Source organism: Rhinoraja longicauda, chromosome 33 (assembly GCF_053455715.1).
Source record: "Rhinoraja longicauda isolate Sanriku21f chromosome 33, sRhiLon1.1, whole genome shotgun sequence".
Taxonomy (NCBI): domain Eukaryota; kingdom Metazoa; phylum Chordata; class Chondrichthyes; order Rajiformes; family Arhynchobatidae; genus Rhinoraja; species Rhinoraja longicauda.
The window spans coordinates 12,048,334-12,070,233 of NC_135985.1; the positions used below are offsets into that span (position 1 = coordinate 12,048,334).

The following is a 21,900-nucleotide window of genomic DNA, read 5'->3' on the forward strand; positions in this document are numbered from 1 at the left end:
TTTCCAGGCACTCGTAAAACCATGCTTGGAGCACTGTACATATAACCGATCTCCTCATTAAAGGAAAGGTGTAAACGCACTGGAAGTATTTCAGGTAAGTAGTACCTGCCTTGTGCGGCAGGTTGGATAGCCTAGCCTTGTACTGAGGGCAAGGAGGAACTGAGAGAGGGAAAAGGTTTTTTTCTGAGATAAGGATAGGCTCAGAAATAAAATAACTTTGTAATGTTTAAATGAAGAGTGTTTTGTATGAATTAGATAGTCACAATCATTGGCCCCCAATAGTAAACAGAATGCGAATCCAACGATGGAAATGAGAAGCTGTGGGTTCCTGGAAACATCAAAAGGAGACCACGGGAGGCAATAGTATAGGATAAAATCTAAAGTGAAAAAATAAAATTTCCAGCTTGATCTGCAAGAGGCTGTGAACCAACCCTTGAATTTATGAACTCACAATATTGGGACAATCCAAACATTTTGTGGCCAATAAAGTGTTTCAGAAAGTAGATCTCATAAACAGAATTGTGGTACTTGGTGGGAGATAAAATGATTCTTCAATACTCAGGGGGGACCTTCCTGACAATAAAGTTGGTGCCTTCATGTTGGGGGAGGACGGTACAGATAGACAAGCAGCCGCTCAGGTTTAACAGAACAATGTTAAGCTCCAAATCGTGGGGATCAGGGCCTGCATGACAATGGTGCACCCTGCTCATGGTTTCTCCCAACATACCTGTCTATCTCCTGGATCTTTTGATTTCCCATTATTTTTGTATAAGTGATTGGATTAGGATAAACCTTTCTTATCTAATATCAACGGAAGCACTTTTAAAAAAAAATGGTACTCTTGGTTGTTGACAACGGTTACCATCTCCAATGCGACATGGGTCCCGAAGTCCTAAAAATAACTTAATTAAAATGAAACCAGCTTGCTCTCCAAATTTGCATGGTTGTAATGCTGAAGGTTCTTCCGCCATCTTGTGGTCAACATGTTGTTTGAAACCTTGCGAGATTCATTTGAATAATCACCATTCAATCTAATATTTTCTACCTCTAGATTATAATTATGCAATTGGGAAATGTTCAATTAAATTAGTTATCGCTTGAAGGTAAACAATATTATTTTTGCAAATTCTTCCATATTCACAGTCTAAGCCATAAAAGTACCCAACCATTGAAATGAATATGTATTTACATAATCAATATTGCAAAGATGAACATATGTCTTATTTACTACTCATATGAAGATTCTTTTCAGGGTTTTCATGTTTCTATAAAGTAACCGAAAAGCAGTGAAAGCAAATTAATGAGAAAGGTTTCACATAATGCGCCAGTTGCAGTTATAATGCTCAATGGATTTAGAATACGCAGAAATTGTACATTTGAAATCCCAGTTCAAACATAAAGTAACATCCTTTTAGTTTAGTTGGTAAATACGCTTACACATATATTTCTCACAGTTGGGAGAATTGAGTCTTAAAATCCAGCAGTGAAGAGCATGGTAATAAATCATTTGTGACAAGGATAGGTAATTTTGCATAATATTGACTGCAGAATTCAAAGCACCTCTCTATTCATGGAAAAGTAGTGAGACTATTCAAACAAGGATAGTCAACCAAGTCTAAACTTAAAGGCATTTGGTTGAGAAGCAGCATGCTACCCACTGGAGTTATTTTTTGGGCAGGTTTAAATATAGCATTTGGTGGACTATTTAAATCACTCACTTTTATTTGGGTGAAAAAGAAATAGTGGAAAGAAGATACATGATGGTTTTCTCACCTCACCATTTGTGGCCAACTCTCTCTCTTTCGAGAGAGAGAGAGAGAGATGACTCTCAGTCTGAAGAAGGGTCTCGACCCAAAACGGCACCAATCCATGTTCTCCAGAGATACTGCCTGTCCCGCTGAGTTACTCCAGGATCTTGTGTCTATCTTCAAGAGAGAGACTAGTCAACATCAAAGAGTGGTGCCTTGTTTACCCTATTAGCTGAAGAATTATATGAAAGAATTTTGATAAATAGATGATTATTGATCAGCAAGCTTAGACCTCACATATTTTGCTTGTTTAATCTCCTATGATTTTTCTTGTTGTACCATTTCACTCTCTCATCCACAAACTTCGTAGATGGTATTGGTTTAATATTCATGTATACCAAAATACAGTAAAAAACATTTGTGTGCTTCCTGTGGAATTATACTATACATGATGAGTACATCAAGCCGCACATAAGTACAACAGATAGTGCAAACAAATAAAACACACTAGAGTGTGGAATGTATTGTTACAGTGGTAATTACAATTACAGTGGTAATGGCCGTCACATTTACAGAGAAAGTGCAGATTTAAAAAGTGCAAGGTCCACAATGAGTTAAGTTGGGAGATCGGGAATAGACCTGAATTTATGTGAAGACCATTCAATAGTCTGATAAGAGTAGGGAAGAAGCTATTCATAAATCTGCTGGTGTGTACTTTCAAGCTTTTGTATCTTCTGCCCAAAGAGAGATGGGAGGAGAATGACAAATTAAAATGGTCATTGATTACGTTGACTGCTTTCCCAAGCCAGCACAAGGTGTCGATGGAGACAAAAGACGTTGGCAGGTTTGTGAAATGGATTGGGCTACATCCACAACTCAGTAATTTTTTGTGGTCTTGGGCAGAACTGTTGCTAAACCATGCTGTGATGCATGATGCTTTCAACAGTGCACCTGTCGAAATTGCAAAGTGTCGTTTTGAAGACATGCCAAACTTTCTTTGTCTTCTTGGGAAGTAGAGATGTCGGTGTGCTTTCTCGGCCATGGCTTCAATGTAGTTGTCCAGGACAGATTGTTGGTGATATTTACATCTGGAAAATTGAAGCGCTCGATCATCCCCAATTTAGCACTATTGATGTTGGTTGGGGCATTTACACCACCTCGTTTCCTGAAGTCAATAACTAGCTCCTTTGTCTTGCTGACATTGAGGGAGAGGTATGGCACCATTTTACTAAAGTTTTGTTGCAAAAAGTGCCCGAAGATAAAAGCAAGATGAAAATCACAACACATGCATGAGTAGCAAATGGGGAAGATAGAGGAAAGTCAGTTAACCACTTGACCAAAATCCCAACTTGCATGATTCTTTTATCTGGTGTTATGGCATCCAAACTATAATCGGGCCGAGCTTAAAATCAATACCTGAAAGAAAAGCCACCAACATGTATTAAAGGTGCCTGTAATGTAATACTATTTAAGTGCCTGTAAGTAAATGTCCACCGAAGGAAACCTGCATAAATAGCTTTTACATTTAGTCCAAACCCTTATGTTCATATAAGCTTGAAATTGTTTGATGGGGTTCAGAAACTCCCCGTGTGTTATTAGCAGTGCATTAACTTTCGGAAATCATGCTGGGAAAGCTGTTCTGCTCTGTCACTCTGCTAGAGGAAGCGATGAAATTATTTGCCCTAGTGAACAATTCATCAGTCAACTACTTGATTCACTGGTGAAGTACAGATTGACTGATATTACTGATACTCCCTATGACAGTTAGCAATGAGCCAGGCAAGGAGAGGTTCAGAGATATAGTGACCTTGGCACTGATTGGCTGCACTGATTCTGCAGTGGACATTTGCAGAAGGCCACAATGTTGGGAATAATGCAACTTCCTCCTTTATGAAGTAGAATCCGCAAACATTGTTATTTTCTCGTGTTTCAAAGCTAATATGCCTCGTAAACATGGCATATTAGGTATCAGCAGAATGTTATTAAAGTAGAACGGCTTTTTTTCCTTCCCCCACAAAGAACACTAAAAGTGGGGAATCTACATTGTTGAACCAATTTTCAAAACACCAAATGAAACAACTTTACATTTGGTTAAAACTATTAATCACATAAAATAGGGTGTGCCTAAAAAATATGCCAAATCATTTAAAGTACATTAACATTCAACAGAAAACCTGAGCAGTTTTTTTCAATGGACAACCTTTCAATACTGGCCTCCCTGTAACCCCAAATTGCACTAATGCTATCTGTCACGAAAAAAAATAGCGTAAAGGATAGTTTCCGGTAAATATAGTTATCAAATTAAGATTAACAAAATTAATAACATTTATGTACCATCTAAAATTAGCTTTGTTCTATAAAATTACTTACTTTTGCAATTGATATCATCCACTCTCCATACATAAACCTTTCCCCTGAAATCCCCTTTAAAACTTCTTAATCTCACCTTAAACTTATGTCCTCTCATTTAATAATGTACCATAGGAAATAAGTGCACCATGCCTTTTATAATTTTATATGCCTCTATCGGGTCTCAGCCTCATTCACTCCAGGGAAAAGAAACTAGCCTGTCCAATCTCTCCCCACAACTGAGTCCTCCAATCCAGGCAACACCCTGGTGAATCTGTGTAGGAAACAACTGCAGATGCTAGTTTAAATCGAAGGTAGACACAAAATGCTGGAATAACTCAGCGGGGCAGGCAGCATCTCTGGAGAGAAGGAATGGGTGATGTTTCGGGTCGAGGCCCTTCTTCAGACCGTTCGAAGGATCTCGACCCCAAAACGTCACCCATTCCTTCTCTCCAGAGATGCTGCCTGACCCGCTGAATTACTCGAGCATTTTGTGTCCACCTGGTGAATCTCCTCTGCACCCTCACCAGTGCCATAATTTTCTTCCAATAGTGTGGTGACCAGAACTGTGCACAATACTCTGTGATCTAACCATTCTTTTGTAAATTAACATTATAACTTTAATTCCCTTCCCATTCCCACTGACCGTTCTGTCCTGGGCCACCATTGTCAGAGTAAGCCAAATGCAAAGGAGGAACAGCACCTCATAGTTTGCTTGGGCAGCTTACAATCCAGCGGTATGAATATTGATTTATCTAACTTCAAGTAACCCTTGCATCCTCTCTCTCTCCGTTCCTCCCCCACCCTAGTCTAGAATACTAGATTCACTGTCGTCCTGTTGAGTTTCACTGTCTGTAAAACTCTTTATCACCTACCCCACAACCAACAATGGACCATTATGGGCTCCACCTTTCCTTGATCATCTTTGCTTTTTGCATACCTTTCATTCATTTGTTCTATATGCCGTCTATATCTCTTGTTTCCCTTTCCCCTGACTCTCAGTCTGAAGAAGGATCTCAAACCGAAACGTCACCTATTCCTTTCCTCCAGCGATGCTGCCTGTCCCGCTGAATTACTCTAGCTATTTGTGTCTATCTTCGGTTTAAAATACCATCTGCTGTTCCTTCCTACACAATGTAACTTTTATATTCTATGCCCAACCTATGAAGCAAATATGCCCATCTCGACACTCTATCGACAGGCATTGCTACTTTCAAGAAAATATGGACTTGAACTCCAATATCCCTCAGTTCACCAACATTCCTGAATACCTTATATTTGCTGCAAATGTTCTATCCTTATTTCACTTCCCAAAATACTTCACTTTGCAATTGTTAGGATTGTTTCATCTGTCAGCACTCTGTAGCCTTAGACAACCTTCCTCACCATGCACATCACTAACTTTCATGTCATCTGCAAACTCACTATTCTCCTACATTCGCTTCTAAGTTGTTAAAACACATCACAAACAAAAAGGGTACCAGTACCAATCTCTGCAGTACGCCACTGGTCACAGGCTTGCCATCAGAAAAACAACCCTCCACCACTACCCTTGGCCTCCTGTCACCAAGACAATTTTGGATCCAATTAGCAAACTCGCCTTCGATCCCATGGGTCCTAACCTTCTGGGCCAGATTACCATTGGGACCTTGTCAAATGCCTGACTATAGTTCATTTAGACAACTTCCACTCTTCTGCCTTCATCGATCATTTTATTTACCTTCTCAAAAATCTCTATCAAATTAGTGAGACATGATATCCCCTGCACAAAGCCATGCTGATGATATTCTTGATCTGCCCCTGCTTTTCCCAAGATACCTAAATCCTATCCCTCAGGATTTTCCCCAACAATTTCCGAACATTGATTTTAGGTTCACTAGTCCATGGTTACCTGGCTTATTTCTGGTTAGCAAAGATGGAAAAATATTTATCAAGGCCCCCGCTATCTCTTCCATTGCTTCCCAGAGCAACCTGGGATAGATCTCACCCTGTACTGGGGACATCAACCCTTATATATCCCATGACATCAAACACCTCCTCCTTCATCATACCGAACTGGTCCAGAATATCCACATACAATACCCTGAACTCCCCATCTTCCATGTCTTTCTCCTTGATAAACATAAATGAGAAATATTCATTTAGGACCTCACCCACATCACTTAGATTACTCTTTTGGACCCAAAGGGGACCCAGTCTTTCCCCATCTACCCTCTTATTCCTAATATATTTATAAAATGTCTCATTGTCTTCCTTAAACTTAAGTGGCAAGGATATTTCATGCCCTCCTTTACCCCTCTTAATTTGTTTCCTGAGTTATCTCCTACACACTCTATATTCTTTATGAAAAGCCCTCAATCCCAGTTGCCTAAATCTGCCACATGTTCTTTTTTTTCTTCCTGATCAAATATCAATATCTTTTGTCATCCAAAATTCTGTAATCTTGCCATCTTTGCTGTTAAACCTTTATCGGACATGCTCGCTTGATTTCTTGCTCTCTTTTAAAAGACTCCCACTTGTCTGCTCTTGTTTTGCTGCAAGCATCTGCTCCCAGTTTATTCTCACCAGGTCATCTTCAATGCTATTGAAATCATGTTCTCCTACTTCAAGACTTAACCTGAGGACCAACGTCATCCCTTTCTACAACAACATTGAAACTCCTCCCCCACTCCCCCCCCCCCCCCCCCCATTGACCTTCCATCTACTGCCCAGTTTTATTTCCTAAGTAGAGGTTCAATACTGTCCCATCTCGAGTAATACATGTTGTGTCAAATAAATTCCATGCATGCACTTAACAAATTCCATCCAATCTAAGGCAATCCCAGTCAATACTGGAAAAGTTAAAATTCCCCACTGCCATAACCCGATTACTCTTATATCTTTGCATGATTTGGTTATATACCACCTGTTCCTCTCATTCCGAGTAACTATAGTATAATCCAGCAAAGTGATTGCCCTTCACTTTTTCCCAAGTTCCACTCCGACGGCCTAATTTCCTCTGGTGCCGCCATTATGTTCTCCTTATAATAGTGCAAATCACTCTCTTTCCCATCTCTCTCTTTCACACCTGAAATTTCTATACGCTGGAACATTAAGCTGCCAGTCCTGTCCTCCCCTTCTATAGTTGTAATAACATCATAATTCCAATACCGATCCACATCAGATCTATTTTGAAAGTTGGAGTACAAGAACAAAATGAAGTTTGGAGGCTCATGCTAATGGATGCACTTTAATTATTATTGAACAAAAATCACATCCCTATCAATTTGGAAGAACTGGAGTTTATGTAAAGTGGTGCCTGAAAAGCCAACAAGGAGAATGATTGATAAATTAAATCTACAAGTCACAAAAGTATGACTAAGACTTTTGGTGATATTGAATGGATAGGAGTAGGCCTAATGTTGTCCTGGTGATGAATGGAATATAGTTTGAAATTCATCTAGTTCAAAAACAACATGCACATCACCAAATTCAGGTTGAATTAAAGAGCTGCCGATGCTTGTAATGATATTGAACTTTTAGCATGACGCATGCAAGGGAGCTTTGATCGTCCAAATGTGTAACTGAAGGAAAGTTGGCGAAGATTACCATGCATTACTAATGAGAATTATAGGAAATTACATGTTCAACAAAACATGCAATGACTAAAATACTATTTTTTTCGTTATTGGCCAGAGAATCTGCAAGATCTCTCTTGTAACATGTCTGATTTTTCTACTTTTTTACAACCAATGCAAATCCTTGCTCGGTGATGGTGATTTAAAAAAAAACCCTATTGAGGGGCTATGGATAGATTTTAAGAGAAAAAATAATAGTTTCTTACTAATGCTTAGTATTAATCTAGTTGCAATATTTTATAATGATATTTCAAAAATGTGAATTAAAAAATTCAAATGTTAAAATTTTACCCCTAGTTGTAATATTAATAAACAAACAAGAATGTATTTCAAATTCCAGTTTTTAGTTGGAATATCTGCAAGGTATAAATATTAGTGTCTACAATGCACTGCTTTACTCTGTACTCAGTTCAACTAAGATCATCATCATTAATCACATATGACAGTTTCTCTTCCAAAGATTACAATATGTTGTAATGTCATTCTAGACCCATGAGTTAGAAATATATTCAGCTAATTGTTGTTGTTCATTTTTGTCACACGGGGTTCTGAAAATCACCAGCAAAAATGTATATATTTATTTTCATCTTGTGCTGTGTACACATGATGTCAATAGAATTGCCAATTTGTGAGTAGAGCAATACTGGAAAACAATTTAACCCATGACACTGGGTATGTGACCTGCTCATGCCTCAGACTTAATTGGATCTTTCTGACATTGCACAGTGATTTATTTCCTGTGTCCCACAGTTCAGCATCTGCAACTGTGATCTTTGTATTGTTACAGTGCCTGAGCTGCGCTGCTTTGACAGAGCTCACACAAGTCTTTAGGCATGAAAAAAAATTAATGTTGTCTTTCATCATTGACATGGCTGGGAAATGTCCATCTGTTCTTCTGTTAGAGTGAAAGTTTATAATTCAATGTCTTGATTTTGAAGCACATTTGGAAATATGAATGATTATAGTTTAAACTGGTGATTTTGTAAGTACAGCTTGCTTTAAATTCCAGCATATAATTGTTATAGAATCCTTGAGAAATGTAAGGGACCGCTGAAAAGAATAATTCCTGCCACAGCTCTCAATGCTGTAGAAACATGGCTTCCCCTTTACCCAAAGCTGACATGCATTCTGCAGACAATAGACAATCAATAGGTGCAGGAGTAGGCCATTTGGCCCTTCGAGCCAGCACCACCATTCAATGTAACAGCATGCTATAATTTTTCTCAATTCTACATAGATAATAAAAACGTTCCTATTAATTTTTGTGTGTTAAATGAATATATTGTATGCTATGTTAACAAAATAAATCTAAAAATGTTTTTAATCAAAAAGATAATTCACTACATGTTCCTCTATTCTAAATTAACTTTAATCATGCCATTTAATATCATGTTTTATTTTCTCCCTCATCTCTCACTGTGAACTGGATCCTCTCCATTTTTCACCTACAACTCATCCAAAATGATGTGGTTATGTTCCCGACTCTCACCAAGTCTCATTGATCTATTAATTCCATGCGTCATAGACCATTTGTTGGTCGATCATTGCTTTGATTTTTAAATTCTCAACAATGTTTTTAAATCTGTGTCCCTTCTTGTTATCTCCTCCTATTCCCTGCATTATGTCTGTATCCTAGTTCTGCCTTCTCGCACTCCTCTTTTGCACACTGCAGCCTAGCTCTGGCCTTTCACAAAAGCCCTGCTCATTTAGGATTCTAATTAAAATCTATCTTTTTGATCAAGCTTTAACTCATCTCTTTATGTAGCTAGGAGTCAAATGTTGTTAGATGTCAGATGAATTGTTATGTTTATTTTACTATGTTAGAGGCTACATAAAAATGCTAGTATTTACAATTGAAGTGAAGTGTGAGATTTTGCATATGAGCTTTACATTTTGAATTATCTTGTATCTGGAAATTAGTGAGTATACAGAGTTGTTGAGACAAAACCAATGACATGATTAAGAGAACGTTTGATAAAAATGAGGGAGAAAGGAATAGAAGATTATGAATGATATATGCAAAGAATTGATAGCTAATTCTCAATTATCATAATGGTGCTCAGTAAAATATACTGCCTATTAATATTTGGGAATTAAATTTCAACTTTAATGAAAAGAGAGAATGCTGGAAATTTTCAGCAGGTCAGGCCACATTTGTGGGAAGGAAAATAGGGCTTACATTTCAGGTTGAAGAATAGTACAGGGTATTTCCAACATCTTTTAATTTTTTTAATTTCAAACATCTGCAGCTTATTTTGATTTTCATTCTACTTTAATGTTATTTTTTTCCAATTGTGCCCATTTAGCCTGAAAGCCAGTTTATTCAAATATAAAGGCACATGTTCATAAAAGCCTCCAACTATTTAATCTTAACTTTCTTATTAAAATAACAAATTATGTCATACTGTTCATATTTGTACCATCTGTGGAATATAATTTTTTGTTAAATATTGACATTGTTTGGATACAACTGATATTTGAGGGAAAGTCGGCCTTGAAATTGCCTATGCTGACATGCTAAAGCTTAATTTGGCTGTGAGATTTTGCAGCAAAGTTAATTTCTCCTGATGCTCAAATCATTGGCTGGGCACCACTGTTTCCTGCATGCAGTCTATTGCATGGAAATAAAAATATGGGTGAATCCAGGGTCAGGTCAGGAGAGTTTAGGAGCAAAAGAGAGGGCCACGTCTGGGAGCCCAGATAGGTCCTTGAGGGTGGTGGTGGGGGCATGGGAGAGGCTGTACTGTGACGTATACCTCGGGAAGAAAGGTTTGATATGCACAGAGATCAAATCGTTCCAAGAATGTACTTGGAGATTCGGGCCTAGAGGTCCAAGAGAACAGGTCTAAATGGAGAAGTTGCTCAGCAACACGGTGTTTGGTCATGAGATTGGGGATAGGCCAGTGAGTTGCTCAGGTTGGTGGAGCATTCTGTTGGGTTCCCAGTATTGAAGTAAAATCAGTTCAAGGAGCAATTGCTGTAGCAGAGGGACAATTTTACGGTAACATGATTGATCTGGGAGTGCCCAATAATAGGTGCTCCTTAGAACAATATACCCCAATTCCTGATCACAAGAACTCACCATAGGAAATTACATTATGTTTTGGATGATTCATCGGAAATGAAGTGCTCTTTTGAATTCATTTTGATCCAGTCTAGAATTGGTGGAATTCAGAAATATTGAACCATGTGTTTCAATGAAGAATAGTTAACACATTTTAATTCTGTCGTGATTTCTTCCCCTTTCTTATTATAAAGACAACAGAATCTGAATTTCTTTAGCTCTACTTTTGATTCTAATTAAACAAATATGTAATTAAAATCAATTTGTGACATGTCTACTACTTCAAAATTAGAGTAGCACTCAACATTTGATGTATATGTAAATTCTCTGGACTTTGAGATGTTGACAACTCTATTAATTATGTCACAGTGAAATTTCATTAGCACCTTGCTCTTACATGATTTTTTTGGAGTTTATTTTTTGTCATATTTTATTTGGTTACAAAAGCATTAAACAGATAGATAAAATTTGTTGATTGTTACCAATGCAATTTTGAAAATAAATCTTGATTCAAAGTTTAAATAACCAAGTGGATTAGAATAATAAGAACTACTCTATTTATATTGCACTTGGAATTAATGCAGGGTTCATAGAGTCATTCAAGTGCTTCACCAATTTATTTCCAATACTATCTTTAATACTTGGAGCAATTCAAAGAGAACAACTTCAATTTGTTTAAATTCTGGAACATGCACCATGGAACATCCTATGCCCATTGTACATGAAACATAAACTGTTGGTGCCTTTCGTGATAAATTGGGATACATTTTAGAACAAGATTGAAACAAAATCTTCTGAACTATCCTCTTTTTGATTTAAAAACATAAATACAAATAAAGTAATTTGGTATTAGTTTCTTGAGTTATCATTGTTAGCTTGCAGAATATTTCCAGCATTTTTAGTTTTTATTTCGGATCTCTAGCAACGATAGTTTTCAATTTTCATTAATCATCCATCCTCTTGTTTATGGCATCATATTATATCTCATATAATTCTTCGTCTGAGGAAAATAACAAGGAACCATTAATAATACTAATTTTTTTTTAGTATATGCGGCTGACAGCGATTTGCAAAATTTTGAATTTGTCACTAATATCTCAGCCTCAGTGTACACCTCCGCTACATACAGTAGAGCTTAGTAATAATTAAAATTCCTTCACAATGTCTTTGATGTACCAATTCAGATTATATTTCCTTTGCAAAGCTTATCTTTAGCATCTTAAGTTTCTTTAAGCCACCATTATTGGCCAGACCTTCAACTGTCTTTTCCCTGGAATTCCACTAAAGTATTGCATTTGCTTTTAAGTCACTCCCGAGAAACCTCTTTCTTTAAAGCTTTTAGCTAGATATTGCAAAATCTCCTTATGTAGCCTGTCATGAAGTGTCCCGTGAAGTGTCTTAGAGTATTATACTGTGGTGAAAACACTCTGCTGCTGCCACTATACTGATGCATGTTTCTGGCCAGTGGATTGTCTGTCTTTGATCATTAATAGTTTCACACAGGAATCCTGATAGCTCTTGATTTTCCTATCTCCAGGTGATCTTGGCTCAATAGTTATTCTCCACTTTTGAATCGAAAGGTTCATCATGAAATGTCATTGGAATGTCGAATGAAAGAAAATCCTAAGGCTTTTTGTACGTACATTAAAAGCATCATTAACTATGCAGAAGGGAAGGACTACTCAAGGATAAAGGAGAGAGTTTATGTCTAGAGTCAGAAGATGTGGGAGAGGTGCTAAGCGAGTACTTTGCGTCTTTATTCACCAAGGAGACGAACATGGAGGATAGTGAGATCAGTGTGGCGTATACCGATATGCTAGGGCAGTTTAAGAGCGTGGAGGTGAGGTGTTGGGTCTCTCAAAGCGTAAAGGTGGATAAATCCCCAGGACCTGGTCCCCAGTGAAGTTACTGTGGGATATGATTTAATAGTTTATTTATATTTACATGAACTGTTTGGTGAATACCCTGTACTGATAACACCAGGAACATGGTGGTCAAGAAAATGGAATACAATGTATTCATAGTTAAGAATATAATTACTATATCTTGCAGCAAATGTTGCAGTGTGTGAGACCAAATGTGAATACAATGTAACTGTAGAAGTGATCCACAAGATTTTCAGTGCCTGGAGTGGATAGATTATGATTCGTGGTGAAGTGTTAAGTAAACACAGCGATCATCAACTTTATGGATGGCTGAATTTACAAATGTATATTAATCTGAAGAGTTAACATCATGTGCTTTTTTGTACTTTCTATGGGGTTTAACTACATTTCAAAGAGGGAACAATGTGGCGTATTTATGTACAAGTAAACCTTTTAGAACTTACTACATTATGTGGGATGACTTAATACATTGTTGTACCAGACACTGCTATTGAGAGTTTTCACTGCAATCACTAAAATATATTCTGTTCATAGTTCTGCCCCTGTTATTTGATTTAGAGAGCCTATGTGCAGTTTTAATGGCGCAATTCAGTTTTTTTCTAAACCAGCATGGCATGGTCTCCTTATTTTGTAAATAAATAATTATTTACAGATGGAAACCACAGGCAATCATAAATCAAATAAATGTGGAATAAAGTCAGAAAAGGTGATCAAATTTTATGCAACATGTATATTTATGTATTTCTATTGCAAAATAACAAATATTTTATCATTATGAGACACTCTTGAGGTTTCTAAGGTTTATGCACTTGGACAACATATTCTATTTGCAATTTGTTCCATGTAATGCAATACTGTTGGCAGTTTCTTTTTTAATGTGCACTACATATGTATTTGCAGGTTGCCGACAGCTGGGCACTACATTTTTCTGCTCTGCACCTGCATGTATAAGTACATACATAAACAAAAAGAAATTAAATCTTATGCAGAGCAGTAAAAAATCCAACCAGCCATGAACCACAGGGGAACATGATGACAAGTGTATAGCTGTAAACAAGCTTTAAAGGGATTTAATCCTTTTGACAAGTGCCCACAATGGCATCTCATGCAGAGTCGGTATACGCAGGGATTTGAGAACAAGCATCATTGAGGAGTTTATTTTCGAAATTCAAAGCAAACCAGCTTCAGCATTTTCCAAAAGAACTACACCTGAAAATCATGTAATTACCCTCTTTTCTCAGATTTCTGGCCCAAATATTACTGGTGCTGACACTAACGATCAAAGCACAGCACTGATATAATGAAAGTGGAGGTCATATTTTAGAATGAACATTACAAAATCAACCATACTTCAAATAAACATTACCAGCTACAGGAATGTCACATTACATTTGTCCCTTTGGAACATCTGAAATGGAATATAATATCTTAAACACAAACTTTTTCCCTAAAAAGGAATAAAACAAATGGTTTCTTTGTTTAGTTATAAATATTGGGGCATTCATTGGAGGATTTATACGGCATGATATTAAATATTTTTACCAACAAATATCTAAGGAGTTCATCTTAATTAATCTGAACATTAAAGCAGTAGCAAGCAGAAATAAATTGATGGGTCTCCTCCCCTGTCCCCTTGAAGAGATTTGCCTTTGTTTTTATGAGAACTGAAAGGAAGCAGATACAAATCAAATTGGACGCATAATCATCAGAAGAAAAATCCATTACGTTTGAAATAATATTAGAGCAGTTTAAACCCCCTTTCATTAATTTCAATGCTATGTGGACCATTTACCTTTTCTCTGTCTTGTAGATTTAACCTGTGAGATTTGTCAAGAAATTTCCTTCTCTCATTCCCAAATGGACATTTAATGCTAACAGCTGGTGAAATTCATAAAGTGTAGCTGCACATCTAACAGGCTCCTGTGATGTACTTCTTCATCTATTACCAATGGTTCCCAGAGCTTATTTCAAAATAATTTGCATGTCAGTCCATGAAATAAACTAACCAGTGATCACCACTGCACCCTCACTCCATTGCGGCTGTTATCTATTTCCATCTCTACACATCCTTTATAAAATAAAGGAAATGCCCTGCTTTTCGGAATTTAAAACGTGATCAGAAATGGGAGCCATAACCAAAACAAACTGCTTCAAAACTAAATCTGGAAAGAGGATTTCTCAAAGTCCTGTATTGTTTAAATGATATATTGGAAAAAAAATTCAAAACACTCTTAAATTATTAAAGGCAGAGCAAAATTTTGAAGCAAAGACAGAGACTGCACTCCATTCACCCTGCCCACAGTTGTCCGCAGTCTGATCACAATCTCCCTTAATTTGCTATCTCTGATGGATTCTACATAAATCCATGGTATCTGAAGTCAGAGGCACAAGGAACTACAAATGCTGGTTTCATGTCAAGAAATACCGAAGTTCTGGAACCAATCAGCCCAAGTCTTCAACTTATCCTGCAGCAAATTTAATTCATCAATAATTTTACTGCAGAACTATCTAGCAAGTAGTTGCTGCCATTTCAATGCAAAGATTATTGACCAGAACTGCCTCAGCCCACAGTCTTGCGCAGCAAGGTATCAGAAAAGTCTGGAGTCATGCAAGTACAGACATCAGACTGTGAAATATATTCGGTATTAATACTAAGTGATGACAGCTTCATCAAAATTATTTCAGCAAAATCTGGCCATAATCATCATGCACTCCCAGTTATGGAGATTTAATAAAAATGTTTTTTTCCTCCATTGATGTTGTAAATTCCACTTGGTCTCCTGGAGGCAAATATGTAATCATGAGTGAGCTTCTCGACCAACCTTTGGTATTAATTTTATTTTGTTGTACATACCCATGTTCATTTGTTGCTACTTAAAAGATTTTTTTTCTTCACATTTTCAATCAAAATGAAGGCATTGACTTGTACCACAAGAAACCTCATGGGCGCCAGTAACCCTCCAGTACATGTCAAGACTGGTGAGTCTTGCGTCTGTAAGAATATTCATTTGCAGGATCATCACATTCAAGCTTTATCGTGTCAAAATTCATTTAGAAGGCACATAGTAATTATATCTATCATCTTCATGTTCCTTACACAGATACACTGTGGACAATTCAGAAATTCAACATGCGATCTGTACACAAATAAAGCTAGCATTTGGATTAGGGACATCCTTGACAGTGACAATCAGGTTACTCACCTGTTCAATTAATGCACTGCACTTTTTAAACATTGAGCTAATGTTTGGCATGCAGATTTTAATGTAACTTGAAAACAAAACAGTTCCAGTTTGGTCAACAATTGCCTCCTCTGCTTTTTGAAATGCATTGATAAGGAGGAAGCCATTTTTCACCACAGATGTGATGGCTATGCTGGTTCAGATTCTCTGACGCTTACTCAACTATCAAGGCAGATCATGACTTGGTGACACAGTGAATGTTAATACTACTTTTCGGCAAGTATCAGGATCATGTCAAAGGCTTCTGCTAAATGACTTTTATTTGTCAGATGTTTGATACATTAAAAAAGTCAAATGACCAATAATTCTACAGCATATAAATGTATCTCTGCTTCCATGCAAAGAGGGGAACGGCAATTCATATGACAACTGTTTTTCTCAAACGTTTACATATTTGGTGGTACTCACCAAAATCCCTCAGAATGCCCATGCTTTTTATTTGAGACTCCAAAATATTTCACAAGGTTTAATGCATAACATCATCATTTTATGTTTTCTGGCACCTATTCCCTGTGATGTGCAAAGATTTTAAAATATTTTTTAAATCATCTTTTCATCATAGAATTAAGTATTTTATTTATTGAACGATAAGAACGGTGGATGACCTACACAGGTGGTTGAATAGACTTTTTTTCCTAATCCAGTGAAGTTTAGTTGTACATTCACAAGATTCAGTATTAACAGTGAATGGTGATGCATACAAGTCAAAGTAACATTTGCTCTTCCTCCTTCCCCAAATATGGTTTGGTTTCTGCATCATTTCTGGAGGTTGCAGAGCTGATTTGTCAACCAGCACTTATGCGCCACCTGGTGGGCAATTTACTGCAGATGCTGGAAACTACCCTGGGATACAAAGTGCTGGAGTAACTCAGCTAGTCAGGCAACATCTCTGCAGGACATGGACAGGTGACGTTTCAGGTCAGGACTATTCATTTCAAATTATTTTGTGATTAGTCATTTGCTCAGAGCAGGGAAGAAAAGGTCCGAAAATAAGTTGGTGACAAAACAGAATAAAAGCAGCCAATTTTAATTCTTTAAGCCCATCCCCATTCCCCCCCCCAAAAGGATCCTGCTCAGGAACCACATTCCTTAATGACAGTTGGAGATTTAAAAAAAAATTATCTGCAAGAGTTTTGCTTCCTAACACAATGCAAAAAATGGAAAATAAGTTAATTTGCACTTGCAGGAAAATGAATTATGCAATCTAGTATAATTGATCTGGTTATAGAAAGCATTTTGTTATAAAGAAGTACATAAATCAGAGGAGCAGCAGGTTTAATTATTTCCCCCCAAGGACTGTGCAGAAATGTAGCCAATCACTGAGAAGCAATAGCTAAATACATTCATAAAGCAAAGACAGGCATCAGCTGCACAGTCTGGCTCCAATTTCTAGAGGAAGGTGAAGTAAAAACTTGTCAGCCCACTATGCAACCTCTTAATCTCACTGTTTATTCCAGACTTCATTAAAATCAATCTCCACTGTTTGGGCTGTCACTCAGGCCGAGCTCAGAGTCCTGCTGCCCACCTTCCCCTGAGAACATCCTTCATTCTGATAAATGGTCTGTTACTTGTACTGAGGCCGAGAGGAGAATGGTCTTGCAATTGAGGAGATGGAAGGGGACAGCTTCCCTCAAAAGTCCCTGAGTAGAATATGATAACAGTTTGTGGAGAAAGACCTGTCAGGCAGAAATAAGTTTGGTAGCAACACGAAAATCAAATAATTGAGTCCTTCACTGCTGTTATAATGACACAGTGAAGCAGACAGAACAAGAAGCACAAATGGCAAGTTCACTGGCTGAGTGCCAAGTTTGGTCTTTGGAGTGCAGCACAGAGGTGAGATATCACGCATGAGATATAAAACAAACTAACAAAAACTGAAAACTGAAAGTTTCCCTCTTTAGTAAATACCAACTAAAATTTGAAAAGTATGGTTCTCAGATATGAAATCAATATTATTTTTGCAAACAGAAGTCAATGGTTTCTTGCTTTAATGGATTTTGTACACAAAGTCAGCTAGAACAGTTTAATAAAAAACAGATGCTAGAAATACTCAGTGGTCAGGCATTAACTTTGTAGTTAATTAACTATGAGGACAGAACCGGAATTAATTACTCTTCGGTAGTATTAGAAAGTTACAGTCATTCAAATTTTAAGTCAGCGTAGAGACAGGGAAAATAAAGAAGAAAGATTAAAAAGATAGGGTGGAAGATAGAATGTTCAATTACTACAGGATAATAAGGGCACCACCTCTCTGAGTTCAATTGAACTGGAGTCTGGATGGCATTGCTGTTCGATTCTTCAAAGAACATATGCTCTGATTTTTGCCTCATTAAATGTGTTGTTTACTTTTGAGACCATCAATGATCCTATTAAATATTTTTTATCAGATTAACAACAATAAAATAAAAAATCTGAACTCAAGATAGGAACTGGTGTTAAACAGCATCTGCAAAGAGAAAATGACAGCTGGTAATATCATGTTCACCTTACAGATCAAGCGAAGAAATATGAAATTAAGGAAAGGAAGCAGTGAGGTACTGGAATCATATTTACTTCAGGAATGCTGAATGCCATTTATCTAGATTGTCTCTAGATTGTCTCGAGCATCGTGATTGTGAGCACTCACATTTGCATCTCACATACATTATTTTGGAACCATTGGACAAAAAAAACTGCATCAAGTCGCTCGCGGTCTGCTATTTTCCAGACTTGAATACAATTTTTTTTCTTTTATCCCAAGTCAGTCATCATGAACAAAAGTTTTATCATTCCTCTTCCAGATCTTGCATGTCCCTCTCCATCCATAATCGTGAGACTGACCCGAGCTTCGGTAAAAATGCGAAATGATAAAAGTATTTGCATTTGAATGCAGCCTGACCACAGATCCATATTCCTTGGCCATTTTACTTTGCCAAGAAGCAGTCGCAGATGTTTAATGGGGGCTCTATTTTCACTCCAGGAGTTCTTTATAACCTCTCCCCAAACTCAAAAGTACTCATTAATTAAGGATCTCGGCAATTTATTTCTTCCGTTGTATACAATGCTGAACTTGTGTGCATTGGTCTATCTACTAAATTTGTCTGGAATTTTGTGTAATTCTTCATGTACCTTTTATTCTTCCTAAGTATTATTTCATCTCTTTATTTCACTATCAATTTCAATACAGGCAGTGCATTTCTGTAACCTGACCAAAATGTTCAAAAGGTCCTAGTTCCAATCTGAGGGCACTCTACTTGGTATATCACAACACTCCCTAATTAGTTCTATCAGATTGCTTTTGATCTATCGGATGTTTCTTTTTATTTAATTCACTTCCACAATGTCACAGAGCTTTTGTAGCTCAATTTGGATATTATGTCCTCAGAAAGGTCAAGGAGATTGGTGAGACAAGTCTATTATATCAGAGATTGTTTTGTCTGTCACTTACTAAATTTATTACACAAAGATACACTTTATCCTTGTTCCTAATGAAAACTATTTTTATAGTTCCTCATCTAAAATTGTTTAGTATATGACCTCTCAAGAAATTAGATTTGTTTCAGACCAGTAAAGTTGTGTGTTCTTTGACTGTCTCAAGGTGATTCTCCTCTCGTGAATGTTCAGTACTATTCAGATTCAGAACTTTGTGTGTTAAGGCAGGAGTAGGATTTTGGGAATGCTAATGATATGCTGATTTCATTGTGGAAAATTTAGTTTTGGTGAACCTAAATTATACTTTCTAATTCAAATTCGGTGGATACTAAGAGTAGTTCTTTTCAGCTGCTCCTACATATGGTATATTCCTGAATATTGTCCATCTTTGTTAGAACAGCACAAAATTGCATAAAAGCACTTAACAACCAGTGCAAATTTAATAATGGTCTGTATTGCATTGAGTAATATCCGGGAGTTTTGAATTGTTTTGTTACTACTTGAAATTGATTGCTTTCCCTAATTGTACAGTGTCCAAATATTACCTATTTCTTTTGTTTCTGCTGTGATATAAATAGTTAAAACCAACTTCCTGCACCAGGTTACATTCTTGTTATGGAATGCTCAAAGGCAATTCTGGATTTAGTGTTGTCCAATGAACCAGATTTGATGAGAACTCGAGGTAAAGGAACCGCTTGGAGGTAGTGATCATAATATGATTAGTTTTAATCTGCAATTTGAGAAGGAGAAGGTTAAATCGGAAGTGTCAGTGTTGCAGTTGAACAAAGGGGATTATGAAGGCATGAGAGAGGAACTGGCCAAGGTAGACTGGAAAGGGATCCTAGCAGGAATGACGGTGGAACAGCAATGGCAGGAATTTCTGGGCATAATCCGGAAGACGCAGGATCATTTCATTCCAAAATGGAAGAAAGATTCTAAGGGGAGTAGGAGGCAACCTTGGCTGACAAGGGAAGTTAGGGATGGAATAAAACTAAAAGAAAAGATGTAAAACGCAGCAAAGAGTAGCCGGAAGCCAGAGGATTGGGAAACCTTCATAGGACAGCAGAGGGTAACAAAACGGGCAATACGGGCTGAAAAGATGAAGTACGAGGGGAAGCTGGCCAAGAATATAAAGAAGGACAGTAAAAGCTTCTTTAGATATGTTAAGAGAAAAAGAGTAGCAAAATCAAATGTGGGTCCCTTGAAGGCAGACACGGGTGAAATTATTATGGGTAACAAGGAAATGGCAGAAGAGTTGAACAGGTACTTCGGATCTGTCTTCACTAAGGAAGACACAAACAATCTCCCAGGTGTATTGGAGGATCTAGGGGGGTAGAGGAACTGAAAGAAGTTTTCATTAGGCGAGAAATAGTATTGGGTAGACTAATGGGACTGAAGGATGATAAATCCCTTGAGCATGATGGTCTGCATCTCAAGGTCCTCAGGGAGGTGGCTCTCGAAATAGTGGACGCATTGGTGATCATTTTCCAATGTTCAATAGAATCACGATCAGTTCCCACTTTTCAAGAAAGGAGCGAGAGAGAAAACCGGGAATTACAGACCAGTTAGCCTGACTTCGGTGGTGGAAAGATGCTGGAGTCAATTACTAAAGAGGTAATAACGGTGCATTTGGATGGCAGTAAAAGGATAAGTCCAAGTACGCAAGGATTTATGAAAGGGAAATCATGCTTGACTAATCTTCTGGAATTTTTTGAGGATGTGACAAGTAAAATGTATGAAGGAGAGCCAGTGGATGTATCTAGACTTTCAGAAAGCCTTTGATAAGGTCCCGCAGGGGAGATTGGTGACTAAAATTAGAGCACATGGTATTGGGGGTGGGGTGTTGGCATGGATAGAAAATTGGTTGGCAGATAGGAAGCAAAGAGTAGGAGTAAACAGTTCCTTTTCAGAATGGCAGGCAGTGGCGAGTGGGGTGCCGCAAGGCTCGGTGTTGGGGCCGCAACTGTTTACCATATATATTAATGATTTGGAAGAGGGAATTAGAAGCAACACTAGCAAGTTTGCGGATGACACAAAGCTGGGTGGCAGTGTAAACTGTGAAGAGGATGTTAGGAGGTTGCAGGGTGACCTGGACAGGTTGAGTGAGTGGGCAGATGCGTGGCAGATGCAGAATAATATACATAAATGTGAGGTTATCCACTTTGGCGGCAAAAATAAGGAGGCAGATTATTTTCTCAATGGAGTTAGGTTAGGTAAGGGGGAGGTGCAGCAAGACCTGGGTGTCCTTGTACACCAGTCACTGAAAGTTGGCGTGTAGGTACAGCAGGCAGTGAAGAAAGCTAATGGAATGTTGGCCTTCATAACAAGAGGATTTCAGTATAGGAGTAAAGAGGTTAGACAATAGACAATAGGTGCAGGAGGAGGCCATTCGGCCCTTCGACGTGATCATGGCTGATCATTCTCAATCAGTACCCGTTCCTGCCTTCTCCCCATACCCCCTGACTCCGATATCCTTAAGAGCTCTATCTAGCACTCTCTTGAATGCATTCAGAGAATTGGCCTCCACTGCCTTCTGAGGCAGAGAATTCCACAGATTCACAACTCTCTGACTGAAAAGGTTTT

The 21,900-nt window shown here is 37.7% G+C and overlaps 1 protein-coding gene and 1 long non-coding RNA gene across 2 annotated transcripts in view; one reads left to right on the top strand and one right to left on the bottom strand.

Moving 5' to 3' along the window:
- Nucleotides 1–1,779: 1,779 nt before the first annotated feature.
- LOC144608976 (uncharacterized) overlaps nt 1,780–21,900 on the bottom strand; it is a 34,516-nt gene continuing 14,395 nt past the window's right edge. The window contains exon 3 of the long non-coding RNA XR_013549261.1: nt 1,780–1,925. This is a non-coding gene — a long non-coding RNA (uncharacterized LOC144608976). The remainder of the gene's footprint in view (nt 1,926–21,900) is intronic.
- mns1 (meiosis-specific nuclear structural 1) overlaps nt 17,676–21,900 on the top strand; it is a 39,793-nt gene continuing 35,568 nt past the window's right edge. Inside the window, exon 1 of the mRNA XM_078427256.1 lies at nt 17,676–17,739. Coding sequence (XP_078283382.1) covers nt 17,686–17,739 — 54 coding nt within the window. The 5' untranslated portion in view covers nt 17,676–17,685. The remainder of the gene's footprint in view (nt 17,740–21,900) is intronic.